General features: G+C 34.9%; 2 protein-coding genes across 2 annotated transcripts; both read left to right on the plus strand.

Moving 5' to 3' along the window:
• The first annotated feature begins 1,209 nt into the window (after positions 1–1,209).
• On the plus strand, positions 1,210–4,110 carry LOC116109986 (DDB1- and CUL4-associated factor 8-like). Its single transcript, XM_031396230.1, has 5 exons — positions 1,210–1,457; positions 1,956–2,207; positions 2,666–2,809; positions 2,896–3,585; positions 3,678–4,110. The coding sequence occupies exons 1-5, from the start codon at positions 1,350–1,352 to the stop codon at positions 3,918–3,920; spliced, it is 1,437 nt and encodes a 478-aa protein (XP_031252090.1). The 5' UTR covers positions 1,210–1,349; the 3' UTR covers positions 3,921–4,110.
• Positions 4,111–11,610: 7,500 nt separating this feature from the next.
• Positions 11,611–13,205, plus strand: LOC116109987. The gene is made up of 4 exons (XM_031396231.1): positions 11,611–12,192; positions 12,307–12,415; positions 12,873–12,953; positions 13,043–13,205. The coding sequence occupies exons 1-4, from the start codon at positions 11,639–11,641 to the stop codon at positions 13,121–13,123; spliced, it is 825 nt and encodes a 274-aa protein (XP_031252091.1). The 5' UTR covers positions 11,611–11,638; the 3' UTR covers positions 13,124–13,205.
• Positions 13,206–16,161: the final 2,956 nt, after the last annotated feature.

The raw sequence follows: 16,161 nt of genomic DNA on the forward strand, positions 1-16,161 counted from the left end.
GATTTTTCAAACTTTTATTATGAGGTTGTTTTTGCTAAGTTTTTAAATGCAGGGAGATTATAATAATCCAAATAATAATTAATATTAAAAAATAATATAATAATAATATTTAATTTGAGGACAATTCAGTAATTTAAATAACATATCCATCAATTTATTCCTCCCAACCAAACATATTAATGTAACATACCTACCAATTAACCGAACACATTTTCTTAAAGATTCTTAGTAATCTTCAAGGTAATCTAATTTTCTAGTAATCCAACGTTTCTTAAACCAAACACACTCTTAAAGTTTACCTTTGTTAACTTGAATTCAATTTTGGCAGTAGTTTTGTTCGGTATAGGAGAGTGTAAAAAGATCTGAATTCAAGTAGAACGGGAAATACTCTTATGCTTTGGTAAGCTGTAAATTGTTAGGTAAACAGTTGAGCATTATTGGTATAATGATTTTCAGGTAAAAGACGGAAAATTCAATTAAATGTGTTGGATGTTTAAAGCCCAAACAGACTGCCTTGCCCCATGGCCATGGGATTCAAACAACATGCTTTTTACATGCCTTGCGTGGAGGGAGCCACATTGACATTGGAAGTCTTAAAGAATGAAGACACGAGTAGAATGGAGACACCAAGCCACCAATAAAATCGTATCAAAATTCAAAATCACTTTTCCTTTATAATATTCAATTCAACACTCTCCAATTACGCATTGTATGATGTAAAAATTGGTCCCAGCAAACATAAAGCTTTTGTTTCATACTCCGTAGATATAAATTCCATGGTTATCTTGTCCACATGGATGATTCTTTTTTGGACAGTATTACATTTATAATCTAATCTCATAAATATTCTTTCATAATTTTGATGTGATAATTTATAATTAATCAGTTAATAATAAATTCTATCTGCCTAATAATGAATACTATCTATCTAATTGTGAACTGATCAATTACGAATTATCACATCGAGATTATGAGAAAAAATTTATAAAATTAGGTTGTGTGTTAATTTTTATTGATTTTTTTTAACCAATTACATGTTACCTACTCATCTCTCTTTCCTACGTTAAAAGATAAATAAGAACCCAAATACGTATAATCAAATTTTTTAGAAGTATTAATTAATACTTTGCGGTAACGGTATACAGCAGAATCACCAATTAAAATTCCGACAATGAATTAATGATCTTTTTTTGGGTTCATTTATATATGATCATTCGGCGTGGTTCAAAGTAACTGGACATTCTTTAATTGTACTCTCAAAAGTGAACCAACGCCCACGGTCTTCTCCTCCGTGAAACCTCAGAAACTAAAGAAATAAAAAGAGCTTCCTGTGAGTTAAATTCTGCTAAATGAAGACGAGTTTTAAGGAAACTAGAGATGGATTTACAGAGATTTACAGGAGAGAGATGGGCTTGTCTCGGCCCAGAGACGTAACTCGCCGGCTTTCTTCTTCAGAGGTTCTAAAATTCTTCCTCTTTCTTTATTAATTAATTTTGATCACTCAAGCCATGATAGACAGTACTAAAATAATCAGTCTCTATCAATTTTTTTTTTTTTTTTTTTTTTTCTGGTTTGGATTGCAAGAAGTGAATGTTCAAGTGTGTTATGTTGGATCAGTTTATACGGATTATTGGTTTGATTTGGATTAAAAAATGGATTATTAATTGAACACTGGAATAAAAGTAGAATCAATTCGTAACAGTGTAAATTGCTTTTTTGTCACTACAAACGAGATTTTGGACTTTGTGTTGTAAGCTTAATTGAATAATTTTCAGTTACTTCTTACAAAGTTTTAGTGGAAGATTCATGTGATATTATGATAGGCTTTGTAATATTCAGTTTGGGCATGTTTTGAGATTTTACACGCATCAAACAGGACCATAAACCATCAAGATTGAGATCTGGTGTTAGAGATCGTTGGGTTGAGACTGATTTTAGTTTGGTTTTTGTTTTAGGGGCTGGTGAAGCAAATTGATCTTCATGGGAAGTTAAATGGTCATGAGGGTTGTGTGAATGCAGTAGAATTCAACTCTACTGGGGACCTTCTTGTGTCAGGTTCTGATGACAAACATGTTATATTTTGGACTTGGAAAACTGGAAGCAAATTGTTCTCATATCCTTCTGGACACTTCGATAACATATTTCAGACACGAATTATGCCTTTCACTGATGATTGTAAAATAGTAACTTCTTCTGCTGATGGCCAGGTGAATACATACATATATACTTTCATCACCTTTTGCTATGATCTTGCTTTCTTGTGGATGTATATTATATATATGCATAGGTGAGTATCTGCTGATTCTCTGATCTCATCTTGGCATTTGGTTTATTCTTACTTCTACTGTTTTCTTTAAACTTTTTTGGTTTATTTATGTAAATTGTTCTACAGCTTGTGTTGGATGTGCTTTAACAGCTTCTGACTCTCTGTTTATAAACTCTCACTCTTCAGTAGCGAATATTTCTTGAAATGTGAAACCCACGGTAAAATCAAGCATCTAACATATAGTTCTTCATACGGAACCTTGAAATTGAGCTTTCTGTAATAATTTAAATTTTCAGAATTATTAATCTTAGCAATGATTTTTTAGATTCTGTCTTGCGATGCATACTCATAGAATTGATGCATGCTTTTAATGATATGAACTTTATGCTTTTCTTGTAGGTGAGGCTTGGACAAGTTTCAGAGGACGGCCAAGTTGATACAAAAAGGTTGGGGAAGCACCAAGGGCGTGTATACAAGCTTGCTGTGGAGCCAGGAAGTCCCTACATATTATATAGCTGTGGTGAAGATGGTTTCATCCAACATGTTGGTCAATTTTGTTTTCTGAGCCTTGTAAAGCCTCTCTTTCTTTTATATAGTTTCAGAGTTACACTTTTCTTTTCATTTTGCAGTTTGATCTGCGAAGTAATAGTGGTACAAGGCTTTTCTATTGCTCCTCATTCACAGAAAACAGCAAGCAGCCTCCAAATAGCATAAGGTTGAATGCTATGGTAATTGACCCGAGAAATCCTGTTTACTTTGCTGTAGGAGGTTCTGATGAATATGCTCGTGTTTATGACATAAGAAAATGTAAATGGGATGCATCATGTAGTTCAGATATACCTGTGAACACATTTTGCCCCTCTCGTCTGATTGGGAGTAATAATATTCATATCACTGGATTGGCTTACTCAAGCACAAGTGAACTGCTTGTCTCCTACAATGATGAGCTCATTTATAAGTTTGAGAAGAATATGGGATTGGGTTCCTCACCATTGTCCATACCTCGTGAAGACTTACAGAAGGTTGAAGATCCACCTGTTTACACAGGCCATAGAAATTCACAGACTGTTAAAGGAGTGAGTTTTTTTGGCCCCAATGATGAATATGTCTTAAGTGGGTCTGACTGTGGCCATATATTTGTTTGGAAGAAGAAGGGAGGTAAATTGGTACGGTTAATGTTAGGTGACCGGAATATAGTAAATCAACTTGAGCCCCATCCTCATTTGCCAATGTTTGCAACTTGTGGAATAGAAAGAAGTGTAAAGCTCTGGGCTCCCATGGCGAGTAATGTTCCTCCATTGCCTGACAATGTAGAAAAGGTACTATCTATAAAGATATTAGACACAAACATGCTACTGAATCTTATTTTCATTTATTTTATGTTTTCTAAATTTTATATGTTGGTGAGCAGATTATGGAGTCTAATAGGCAGGGAAGAGAGGACCATTCACGGATAAATCTTACTCCTGATGTTATCATGCATGTTTTGAGGCTGCAGAGGCGGCAAACTTTGGCATACATTGAAAGGAGATACAACAGAGCTGATGTTGAGAGTGATGATGAAGATGAAGGGGAGGCTTATGTTTTGGGATTTTCAGATAGTGATGCCTCTTCTGAAGGGGGTGGTAACTCAAGAGAGTGCAACATTAGCTAGTGTTCATAGTTTATTAAGTGAACCCAATTTTGGTTTTGTGTTTACTTGTATTAAATTTCCATGTACTAAAATAAAGACGGTTTACATTCTGCCTGGGGTCGCATCATGTTATGGTTTGATTGCTTGTATTTATTTTTCACATTTGAAAACTGGTTCTAAAAACATTTTTATCAAAAGTACACTTTACAAATTTTCATTTTTATTTATTCCCATTTGACATCTCATTAATAGTGGATGTATTTAATAAGCGAAAAACAAATAAGGAGATAAATGTTATATTAAATATGTTTGGTTAGATTATAATAAATTAGTAGATATAAATAATTGATATGTTTGGATGAGACCAATAAAATAATTATGGGAGAAGCCTTTTATTGAATTGTCTTTCTTTTTTAATATTATTATATTATATTATTAATAAAATTATTAATTAGTAGTAAAACTAAAACAAAATAATCTTACAATATACTGTGATTACTATTAATATTAAAGAATTACTGAAATATTTGATTACTTGACAGTTGATAGCCAAATATGATAATATGATATTATTGAAGTAATGGCGGATTACTCTCACCAAACACATCTTAAAAGATAACATTATTAGAGTAATGGGAGATTACTCTAACCAAACGCACCATAAAAGATGATATAGGATTACAGTAATATTATACACATAAACTTTTTTCATTAACTTTCTCTCACAAATTCGTGTCCTTCTTTTTTAATATTATTATATTATATTATTAATAACATTATTAATTATGGGTAAAATTAAAACAAAACAAGCTTAGAATATTTAAGAAATGGGTGGTGTTTAGATTATCCCTATATAATCTACCGTGATTACTATTAATATTAAAGAATTATTGAAATATTTTATTACTTGACAGTTGTCAGCCAAATATGATAATGTGATATTATTAAAGTAATGGGGGATTATTCTAACCAAACACATCTTAAAAGATGACATTTTTGTGGGAGATTCAGCACCCTAAGCAAACGCACCATAAAAGGTGATATAAGATTATAGTAATATTATACTCATAAACTTTTATTACTAACTTTCTCTCACAAACATGATATGTTAGCTCATAATTGGTTAGCTCGTAATGAGTTTAGCCTGACTAAATACGAACTGACTAATTGTGAACTGCTATATCAGCGTTTGAAAAAGAAAATTGTGAGAAATGTTTGTCAACTTATCTTTATTCAAAAGCAATCTCACATTGAGTAAATAAAATAAACCGAAATAACGGGAGGAAAGCGTGTGAGGGTTTAATTTAAAAAACTTTGATTGAATAAATTAATAAAGCGTTAAACGTGTGAGAGAGATGATGAATTTGCTTAATCGTATTAGATATATTTTATTAATTAATTAATAATTAATATGATTTATCTAAACGAAGACGGGTCCCGAATATGTGAGTTGACAACCGGGCCCATACCCAAACAAAAAGTTCAGGGTCAAAACTCAAAACATTCATTTCAATGGAAATTCAAATTTGTGCGGTAAATCTTCCGAAATACTATGGACGTTATTGTAAATTAAAAAAGTAGCCGTCACGTGATCACTGTCTTCCGTTCTCCAGTCTCTTTAACACATCCCGCTTGCCCAACGATTTGAAATTTGCTTTCACACATAAACTGAATAACCGATAAACATATCAGAGAAATGGAGCCGGATGACATGTCGTTTCTAGAGATCTCCGGCGAAGATGATTCGCTGTTGCCGCTGCAACAGAGCCCTGATGACGACGTAAAAAGTTTCAAAAAGACCTATTTCACTTGTTCGCCTATGCTGATCCCTAGATCTAACCGTTCCATTCATCCTCCTCCGCCTCTTGTCTCTCCAATTGGTTAGGGTTTCCACTTAGTATCTCGTTGTGTTTATTTCAATCTATTTCGCTTCTTGGATGCGGATTATTCGATTAATTTCGCTTAATTATGTTCACATTGTGCTGTGATTTATACAATTTTCCTTTTCTAGTTTTCTTTTTCTAAATTTTCTTTTATATTAGCGATTCTATTATTTTGCTCAAAAAATTTGTAATTTTTCTAAACAATCTTCCTGGATGATTTTGAATTCGTCATATTCTAGCGAATTAATTAGTTTTCAGCTTTATTACGAGCTATACGAAGGAATTTTGAGCTAATAATGGCGTGTTTCTCTACTGAATGCTAATTAGTTTAATTCATTAAATTTATATGAGAATGTCAACTAAATTACGTTATGATATTGCAGCGGGAGTGACGGGCAAGGAGAACGAAGAAGATCTAAATTTGTCAACACGCAGAGATAGTGTTAATGAAGAGAATACAAGTATGAACAAACCAGAAGTGCCAAAACTCAGTATGGAGCCGCAACGGATGAAGAGGAAGAAGAAGGGTGGAGGGTACAATTTGCGCAAAAGCTTAGCATGGAACCGAGCTTTCTTTACTGAAGAAGGTGGTCTAATAAGTGGTTTTGGATTTCATAATGTTTTATTTCCGCAATAGAAGTTGAAGATGGGAGGTAAAAAGTAAAAACACTTATTGGATTATACTTACTGGTTGTTTTTTTTTTTTTTTGTTGGTCAGGTGTTTTGGATCCTTCAGAGTTGTCTTTAATTAGTGGCAACATCGGTAAGTCTAGCGGGGAGATGTTGTCAGTTATCGATGAAGATAGGAGAGAATCGTTGGTGGGTGAATCAGAAGATTTGACAGCTCTTGAAGAAAATTTGTTTAAGAAGCCGCCAGCAAGTACTATAAAGGAGGATAGGAACAGTGCTGGTTCATCATTGCCAAAGAAGGTTGCATCGGCTGGAGTTAATCGTAATGTAGCATCTCCTTCAGCGGTTAGTGTTCTTATACTTGCTTGGGCTGCCGATGTTTTGCTTTTCTTTTTGACATTTTCTTGTCAGTTGAAAGTTGGGTCAAATGAAACTAATTCTAGTCGTGTTGAACATGTCCTCCTCAGGCCAAGCGAAAGGTGCTTTCAGCTCAAGATGTTAACAGAAGTGGATCTAAACGCAGTGGTTGTCCACGACCTGTTGCTTCATCTACATATCCTTTTGATAAAATTATACAATACAGTGGGAGAGTTTTGTGGTTACTAGAAGTTTACGTGGGCAGTTGGCCCTTGTTCTTTATCTATTAAATTGGAGAATATTGGCCTTAACTTCTTTGAACTGTGAAAAGACCTGCGAATGTGAGTACAACGAAAGCAGCAACTAAAGAATTAAGTGTGTCAAAGATACCAGTTCGAAAACCGGATCCCTCTGCGCATCCTGCAACTGTTATAAGCACTATTCCGGGTGTGAGCAACTTAAAAAGGAATCAGAATGTTCAACCAGGTAACTGAAGCATAAATCTTCTAATTTCGGGAGGGGTTTAAATTCTTATGCTAGCGGATATATTGGTTGAATTAAATTTCTCATTTGCACATCATAATGAACTTATGGCACCTGAAAAAGGAATAATTTCTTTAATATTATCATAATACTTATATAAATTTACAGTACAAATGTTATATACAATAGACACTAAGAAGAAACTTACTCACAGGAGCTCTTACATGAATACAACCTTGTATCAAAATTATTTACCACTTGGACACCTCACATCACTGTCTTATGCAAGCATTCAGCTTACTTTTAAATTTTATGACATTTCTTTCCCCTATGTTTCCCACTAACTTTTATTATTGCTTTTTCCTCGTACACAAACACTGGTTTGCTTGCATGATACAAGACCCGAGGCTTGTCTTATATAGGCTTTTAAGTCGGTTACAACCATTATTTTAATATTTTTATTCAAGACAACAATCAAATATGTATATCATGATTACTAGTTGTGTGAGATTTTTCTTTGTGCTTGTGGCTGAGATTGATTTGTGGGTGGCTTCTAGACTTCTTAAATGTCGACAGAGTAATCACATGACTGAGCTTTAATCATTGGATAGATCTATGACTCTGATGTTAGGGAACTTTTGATATATCAAGAGCTACCCATAGTATAGATTTCTTTTTCCTTGTTTAAAATTTCTTAATTGTGAGAGAGATATACCACAAGCCTTGGGTATTGTATTGACCAAACAAGAAAGTATAAGAACAAAGTGAGTAGTATAAGTTAGTGGAAGATATAGATGAGAGAAATGTCGTAGAAATTTCTTAGTGTGTTGAGTGTTTTGCACAAGTGAATGACGTGAGATATAAAGTGGTCAACAATTTTCATAAAGTGTTGATATATCAAGTGCTCTCTAGCATTACAGTCATAGATCTATCTTATGATTAAATTTTGGTCATGTGATTGCTCCACCGATATTTCTTGAAGTTACTCGCAAATCAATCTCAACCAGAAATATAAAGAAAATTTTCAAAGAACTTGTAATTATGAATTAGGTCTTGTATTGAGAGTAAAAAGTGAGAGAGTAAATAAAAGTTAATGAGAGATATAGGTAAGAGAAATATCATAAAAATTCAAAATGTATTTAGTGCTAACATAAGTGAGTGACGTGAGGTATAAAGTGGTCAAGAATATTCATTTAACTGTTATAGTACTCATATAAACACTCAAAGCGTGAGTGTGTTTCTTCTTCGTGTCTGTTGTATATTAAGGATTATAAATTTAACACCTTACTTCAAATTGTTTAACATTATGATTTGTCAATTGTCATATCTTTATCTGATGTTTTATGTGTTGTACAATACATTACTCTTTTCTGTAAAGTATAATTCAACGTTTACAACAGATGAAAATCATATATTCGCAATTGTTGCTTTGTTCTTTCTCAAACAGCAGTCAGTGTTCAAAGAAACATTGGACCAAAGAGTTCCTCAAAAAATTCTACAAGTGCTCGAAGCAATGCAAGATCTGGCTCGCAACCCAGCAGATCGGTAGTCGTGAAATCTTCTGTGCAACAAGTTAGAAGAAATGTGGTGAGAACTTGAAACATTTAGAAATGTTAAGCTTTTCTAAACCTATATTGTACGATGCTCTATGGCTGAACATGGTTATTATTATAAAATACTCCATTTAACCATGGAACGCTTGCATTATTTGTTTTGATTTATTTTCATTCCTACAGGCCAGCTCAGCATTGGAAATCCATTCGTCAACCAATTCACAACATTCTCTTATCACCAAAGCTAATGATGCCTCAAAGATCAACCCAGGTCCAGCTCTTCCAGCTTCTGGGCACTCATCAAACAACGATGATGGGAATTCCAACAAAATTGCAACTTCTTTTCCACCAAAGGCTCCCCGTAGTGGTGCAAACATGCAACATTTGCAACTGCAAACTGCAAAACCATCAGGTTTGCGGATGCCGTCGCCGTCATTGGGATTCTTTAATCAGGTAGACTCAAACAGATATTTTCAGCGATTTATAGAGCTGTGTGGCAAAGATTCTGATTGATATTTTTTGTTCTTTGATTCATGATAACTTGCAGTCAAAAACTTCCTCTGCACATAGTTTATTACAGAGAAGTAATAAAGCTTGCAATGTTCCCAAGTCCAACATTCCTAATTTGAGGAAATTTGATGCCTCTAATGTTATTCATGAGAGTCCTGTTCCTGTACCTGCGAAGATACCTGACATTGTTTCTGGCATGACAACAAGTGCAAATCTGAGAGTCTCAAGCTCAGTTACAGGATCCTCTTGTCCATCTAATCTTAATTCTGGTTCACTTGAAAAGACAAAATCCAACTTGCATGGAAATGCTACTCGAAAGGTGGAACTGAATGTCCCATCTAACTCTAACAGTTTCGACATTGTAAATAGCGAGCAAAGTTTACATATTTGCAATGATATTGATCAATCTCTGAAAACTGTGGATCGAAGAACAAATGAGAAGATTTCTCACGCAGTGGATAATGAACTACAGTGTAGTGATAATAGATTGCTCTTACTAAGTGCACCATCTGGCCAATTCATGAAAGATGAAGCTAAAGAGAGAGTTTCCAATATTTGCCCAATGAATATAGAATTGACTGGGTCTAAATTGGAGAATGATTATATTACGCCCCAACTTCAACTGGCAGTGCAAGTTCAAGGTGTTTTTGAGACAAAGGATATGATTGACAACAAATGTGAAGAGGGCAAAATGTGCAGTGCGTCAATTAAGGATCACAGTGCCTCTTCACAGTCACAATCTGGAGATGCCAATGGTACTGTTTTAGAGCCACAATCTGGAGAAGCCAATGTTTATAGTATTAAGGGCACTTCAAAACAGCATGATGATTTGTTAAGTTGTGCGCATGGTGTTAATGAAGAAATGATGAAGCAAGATGAGGAGACAATGCCTTCTACCCTGCAGGTTGATCAGATTAAAAGTGAGACACAAAGTCCATCAATAAATAATAACAGTTTTTCCAGGGAGAGTAGATCTTCAGAGTTTCAGAAGTGCACAAGGACAAAGGTTGCAAATTCCAGTCCAGAAGGAAAAGAATGCGTTGCTGGAGTTGATAATTTCTGTACCAAATCAGAAGCGCAGACAGCTGATGTCAGTCAATCAGTTGGAATGGGAAAAGCTGTTTTGGGCTCTTCAGCCTTGGATAATATGGTTGTTGATGTGAATGAAACTGTAATTGATGCTAATGGAAGTGAATTGAAAAGTTCTGGTGCTGTTTATTCAAAACAACTGACACAGCATGATAGTGGCTTTGATATGGCTGTAGAGCACCCACATGATGATACAAAGTCAGGTTTGATGGATCCAGATTTCAGGTGTGATATCAAACCCCATAATCAAACTACTTCTGGCATGTCACAAATGTTGGATAAATATCAAAAATCAGGTGTGGTAACCAATGGCAACACTAAAGTCCCCAGTGTTGAACATGAACTTGTAGAATACAAACAATGTAATTTATCAATAAAAAATTACCGTTCTGATTCTGAATTACAGCCTGGAGATGATATTTACTATTGCCAGCAAAATACATCAATAGTGCACAACAATCAGTTGAATTACACACATGTTGTCAACACTCTGTCCACTGAGGGGAACCAGATTCAAGAGGCTTATGATGAACTGTTGTTTGAGGAGTGCATGCCTTTTGAAAAGTCCAGAGAATCTAATTCTAGTGAAGTTGTAGATGTTTGTCTGGATGCTCCCAGCTGTTTTGGTAGAGAACCGGAAAGCCCTCATGCTCTATGTCAACATGAATATGTAAAGCAAACAAATGAAGAAGTTGCTGTAGTTGGTGATACATTTAAGCATTCACTTGTGGAAGATGCCCAGATGCTGGTTTTAGATGGGAGTTTATCAGTTGATAGCTGCAACTGTAACTTCACTTCTTCAAAAGTGAAGGATAAGTCCTCTGTGGATGTTGATGATGTACATTGTTCTGACCCTGTAGCTGCACAAGCTTCCTTAGATGCTCATGGATTGTGTTTGGGTGTCACGCTGATTGTAAATAACTGTTCTTCTGAAGAGCTGCCGGAGAGGAATGTCTGTGGAAGTGTCATGGATGTTGTTTTACACCAATTTGATGCTTGTGTAAATGAAGTAAGTTCTGTTGTATGTATTCAGGCAGCCACAGCAGTTAAGTATGATGGTGTTGATGAGGACCCGAAGGCAGAGTACCCATCTGAGGAGGGTAAAATGTCAGGATCTGTTGAGATTGAACCATCGGTCAAAAATCTTGAGTGTTATACTGATACGAAGTTCAGGCATGATGATGATGAACTTAGTTCTCCTACTTGGTCATTGACATGTGGTGTGTCTTTGAATATGAATGAAGGTCAAAATTCATTAACAGCAAATACTTGCGATTCTCATACATTTTGTTTGCAGAACAAAGAATCTATGTTTTCGGTTGAAGCAAATCAGTCAGTGTCAGGCATAGAAAATATAGAAGTTGACATATTGAAGAGTGATACTTTTGCAGAGGAAGCTAGTATTTCTCAAAACAATGAGAGTTCTACTGGTGAAATGCAGCTTGAGCTAGATGAGAAGTATGTCACAGATGATGTAACAATGTCATTAACTGGAAGCGTCTTTCAAGATGTAAATGCTGATTCAATGAAGATTGATATTTTGCCAGAAGAAGTTAGTATAGTTCAAAGTGATGGCAGAGCTATTGTTGAAATGCAGCATGAGTCAGAAGTTGCAACGATGTCATTAACTGGGAGTGTCTTACCGGAAGTAAATGTTAATTCAATGACGAGTGATGTTTCACCTAAGGAAGCTGAAACCATCATTTCTCAAAAGAACAGCAGTCCTAATAATGAAATCCACCATGAGTTGGATGATGTCATAAAAGATAAGGATACAACAAAACTTCTGTAAGTATTTAGTTCCAATTTATTTTTTCTGATTTTGCTTTCATGCTTTAAACTTATTCCTATTTTCATTTAGAGAAATGTTTAGTTGCTTCTGAACCTGGCTTTTGTATGCAGTAATAAATCTGGGAATGATAAGAAGCAAGACAATCTAGTGATAAAACCTCCTCCACATGCTATTCCATTTTCTGATGAGTGGTTAGCTGCATTTGAAGCTGCTGGAGAGGTACTATCAATTCTCTTTACCTGTCGAACTTAGATTCTGTCTTTGATCTAGAGTTGCAAGGCAGTACAATTACTGGTTGCTCTACTTAGAAATCGTATGCATAACCTCTAGGTCTGGGACACTCATGGCAACTGACTGGAACAAAATTAAAATATCTTAAAGTTTACATATCTTGTTTTGAAGATAAGATGTTTATCATCCTGCCTTGTTTGAATACGTAGTGAAGAGGAAACTGAAACCGCATTATTTTTGGGTTGAAAAATCCTCCAATTTGATAGCATAAGATTAGCTGGTGGGTTTGTGCATGTGACAGTTAAAGCCAGGAATTGCTCTTCCAATGGCATTTCATGATGTTCAGTAGCCTCAAAGCTACCCATTCAAATTCTAAGTTTGATAATCATAAATTTTACTTCTTTAAAGATCAAAATCTAGGCATTTTACACAAATATTTCTGCAGGAAATTCTAACCATGAAAAGAGGTGCTGTGCAACATTCACCCCCAGACAAGACTCAAAATGAACCTGGTCCGTGGTCGCCGGTACGTTGCTAGTTTTTCTAGATTTTCTCTTTTGTTGTGACATATAAATTTGTTTGTGGTAGTTTGATATGAAATGTAAATAATTTCAGGTGAAGCGAAAGAACAATCAAGGAATTGGCCCATATGACTGTACAAAATTTACCAACAACATCCCTCCATCCAGTTCCTAATTAATCAGACTTGGGTTTGCTAATGCCTAATCATTCTTTTGTCACTAACATCGTGAGTGATTTTGAACCACGCCATATTCTGAGCAAATATTATTGCCTGAATTATGGGTTGCTCTGATATTTGTACCAAAGCAAATTTGTTTCCTCTTTATCCACGCAACCATCTACAAAGTGTAAATTTTGTTCTATTGACTTGTATATTCTGAATTCTGTCAGCACATTTTAGACAAGTTTTAATTATTGAAAAATAATCAGAATTTAAAAAAAAAAAAAAAAATACTCAGTGTTTTAAAACCTAGATCGGCCGGTTGAATGGGAACCTAGGGCTTTCACTGAGTTGGATTATTTGTTTTACTATTCACCGAAAACCCTATAAATTGGGATGATGATTAGCGAAAAATTAAAGGTTGGGATGTTGGGGTTTTTGAAGAGAAAATGTTGGTGAGTGTAATGGTGGCGACAGAGTTGGTTTCTAGTGAGTGAATCGATCAAAAATCGAAAAAAAAAGTGGCGGCAATAGTTGGCTTTTGTCGGTCATTGGCGAGGCTAACGAAGGTGAGGTGAGGTAGGTTTTGGTCAAAAGATTGAGAGGAGTATTTTCGTGGTGATGAGGGGGGTTGTCGATGCTAGCGTCGATGAGATCTGGCCTAGAATGTCGATGTTGACGTCGATAAGATCTGGCCGAAATCGAATCGATTTCTACTAGATATTAGATAGATTTTCTGGGGAATGAGCTCAAGGGATGATTGGAATTGTATTTGGTATGTTGTCGTTGCCAATCAATCGACAGTCGATTTGTATTTGGAGTGTGTTTGCTAAATATTTCAAACCTATAGGAACTTAAAATTTTTAGGGGTATATTTACTAAATTTTAAAATTTTTGTCACCTAGTTTGACCGTCGGTCAAACCGAGACTTGACAACTTTGTCGGGTTTCACCTTGGGTTTTTATTAAAACATGGTTGGGAATTATAGAGTAGATCTAGTTTATTAGGAATTGGATGTCTGTTGGAAGTGTTTGATTGACAAGTATGAATATAACTCAAGTTAAATTAAAAAAAGAATTACATAACAAGAAACGTACGTACAAACTTGTATGTATTAATATAGGATTAAATAATTGCATGGTCACGCAGAGGAGACAAAAGTGTAGATTTATTCGCAATAAGAGTTGCATTAATTTGAATGTTAACGACAGTGTTTAAGATTCTGTATGAGATTTTACATATCAATGTTTAATTTTAATGTTACTTAAACTAATTGATCAATCTTTTTAGATTTTTCTAGATGATCAAACATTATTGTAATTATATATGTTTAATCCAATTGATGAATATGATCACCATTTTTTATTGCGAATAAATTGATGGAATAATAGTTAATCCAATAACTTAGCAAAAATTGAAAAAAAAAAAAAAAATCTTATTTTAAATGCCAACTACCAAAAAATCCGAAAAATATTTAGTATATGTTTGAGACACATCAAGGATTAAACCATATTTTTATTGAGTAATACTATCCTTACAATCTAATCTTGCAACCTTAACGTGACATCTCATAATTAGTCAGCTCATAGATGAGTCTCGCCTACTCATTTGCGAGTTGATCAACTGTGAACTACCATGTCAGGTTGTGAGAAAAAGTTTGTAAGATTGGGTTATGAACCAATCTTTATTCATTTTTATTTGGCTCATGATCATTCCATAAATATAGGATATAGGATATAGGATATGGAGGTGATTCATAAATATAGGATATAGGATATAAGATATGGAGGTGATTCAAGGGTGGAGATTGAGACTAACATTGCCAGTACTATGAATACTTGTGCTACTCAATATCTAACTCTTAAAAAAAAAAAAATCCTGCATATAATTAAGATGAAATGCAACAACCAGTGAGAGAGTAAATACGTTATATATATATATAAAAAAAAAAATTTCTCTCCTTTAAATTTAGGATTGTAATTTTAAAATTTATAAAATCAATAATAATAGATTACTCATAAATAAAGAAGTGTTTAATACAAATAGAAATCAGGAAAGATTTGATCTCTTTCACAATATTCCGGTCTCAATTGGGAAAACAATAAACACCGACAAGAAATTAAAATACATAGCTTTACTAGGACTTATTTAACCTAATTCTATAAATACCCACCACTTACTCTTCAAAATTAAAATACCATTGAAATCACTCTCTTGACCCTTCAAGTTTCAATTTTTGTTTTTTATAATTAAAAATTTCTAAAAAACCCCTAGGTTTGCTAATTTAATTAAACACCCCCATATATAAAATGTTTGTTAAATGACAAAAACAACCCACCACCCCCAATGCCAGATTCCGGCCACCATCGTCGGAATCTGGCCGGAAAATGTATTACGACACAGATCCGTCGGATCTGTGTCGTAACGTGCCGATCTTTCCTTTTCCGGTCAGATCCGCCACGGATCTTGCCAGAAAAGGCAAGATCTGGCCGTCGAAGCAGCAGCCAGATCTGGCCTTCGACGCCGCAGATGGAGTTTTGCGGCGTCGACGGCAGATCTAGCCTAGATCTGGCCTTTTCCGGCCAGATCAGCCAGGATCTGGCCGAAAAAGGCCAGATCGAGCGTTACGACACAGATCCGACGGGTCTGTGTCGTAACGCAACTTTCGGCCAGATTCCGGCGGTGGTGGCCGGAATCTGGCACTTGCCGGTGGGGGTGTTTTTGTTATTTTATAAAAACTTTTATATATGGGGTATTTAGTGAAATTTGTAAACTTAGGGGGTTTTTTGAAATTTTTAAATTTATAAAAAACTAAAATTCAAACTTTTAAGGGCATTTAGTCTTTCACTATTAATAAACGTAATAAACAGAAATCACTAACAGAACATGACGGAAAGTACCTATTGTCATTTCAAAACCTTTTGGGTACTAACTTGTCGTTCTCCCTTAATATGATTTTCTAAATGAAGACGGGGCCCGAAAATATGGAGTTGACAACCCGGCTCATACCCAAACTTAAAGTTCGGGGTCAAAAGCATTTATTTCAATGAAA

Source organism: Pistacia vera, unplaced genomic scaffold, assembly GCF_008641045.1.
Source record: "Pistacia vera cultivar Batoury unplaced genomic scaffold, PisVer_v2 Contig592, whole genome shotgun sequence".
In the NCBI taxonomy this organism is placed as follows: Eukaryota; Viridiplantae; Streptophyta; class Magnoliopsida; order Sapindales; family Anacardiaceae; genus Pistacia; species Pistacia vera.

Bases quoted from the DNA above. Each gene is read 5' to 3' on its own strand.
- LOC116109987 (XM_031396231.1), top strand. From the start codon at position 11,639: ATGAATGAAGGTCAAAATTCATTAACAGCAAATACTTGCGATTCTCAT. The intron at 12,193-12,306 runs GTAAGTATTTAG...TTTTGTATGCAG, and splicing joins AAGGATACAACAAAACTTCT to TAATAAATCTGGGAATGATA. The intron at 12,954-13,042 runs GTACGTTGCTAG...AAATAATTTCAG, and splicing joins AACCTGGTCCGTGGTCGCCG to GTGAAGCGAAAGAACAATCA.
- LOC116109986 (XM_031396230.1), top strand. From the start codon at position 1,350: ATGAAGACGAGTTTTAAGGAAACTAGAGATGGATTTACAGAGATTTAC. The intron at 2,810-2,895 runs GTTGGTCAATTT...TTCATTTTGCAG, and splicing joins AAGATGGTTTCATCCAACAT to TTTGATCTGCGAAGTAATAG. The intron at 3,586-3,677 runs GTACTATCTATA...GTTGGTGAGCAG, and splicing joins TGCCTGACAATGTAGAAAAG to ATTATGGAGTCTAATAGGCA.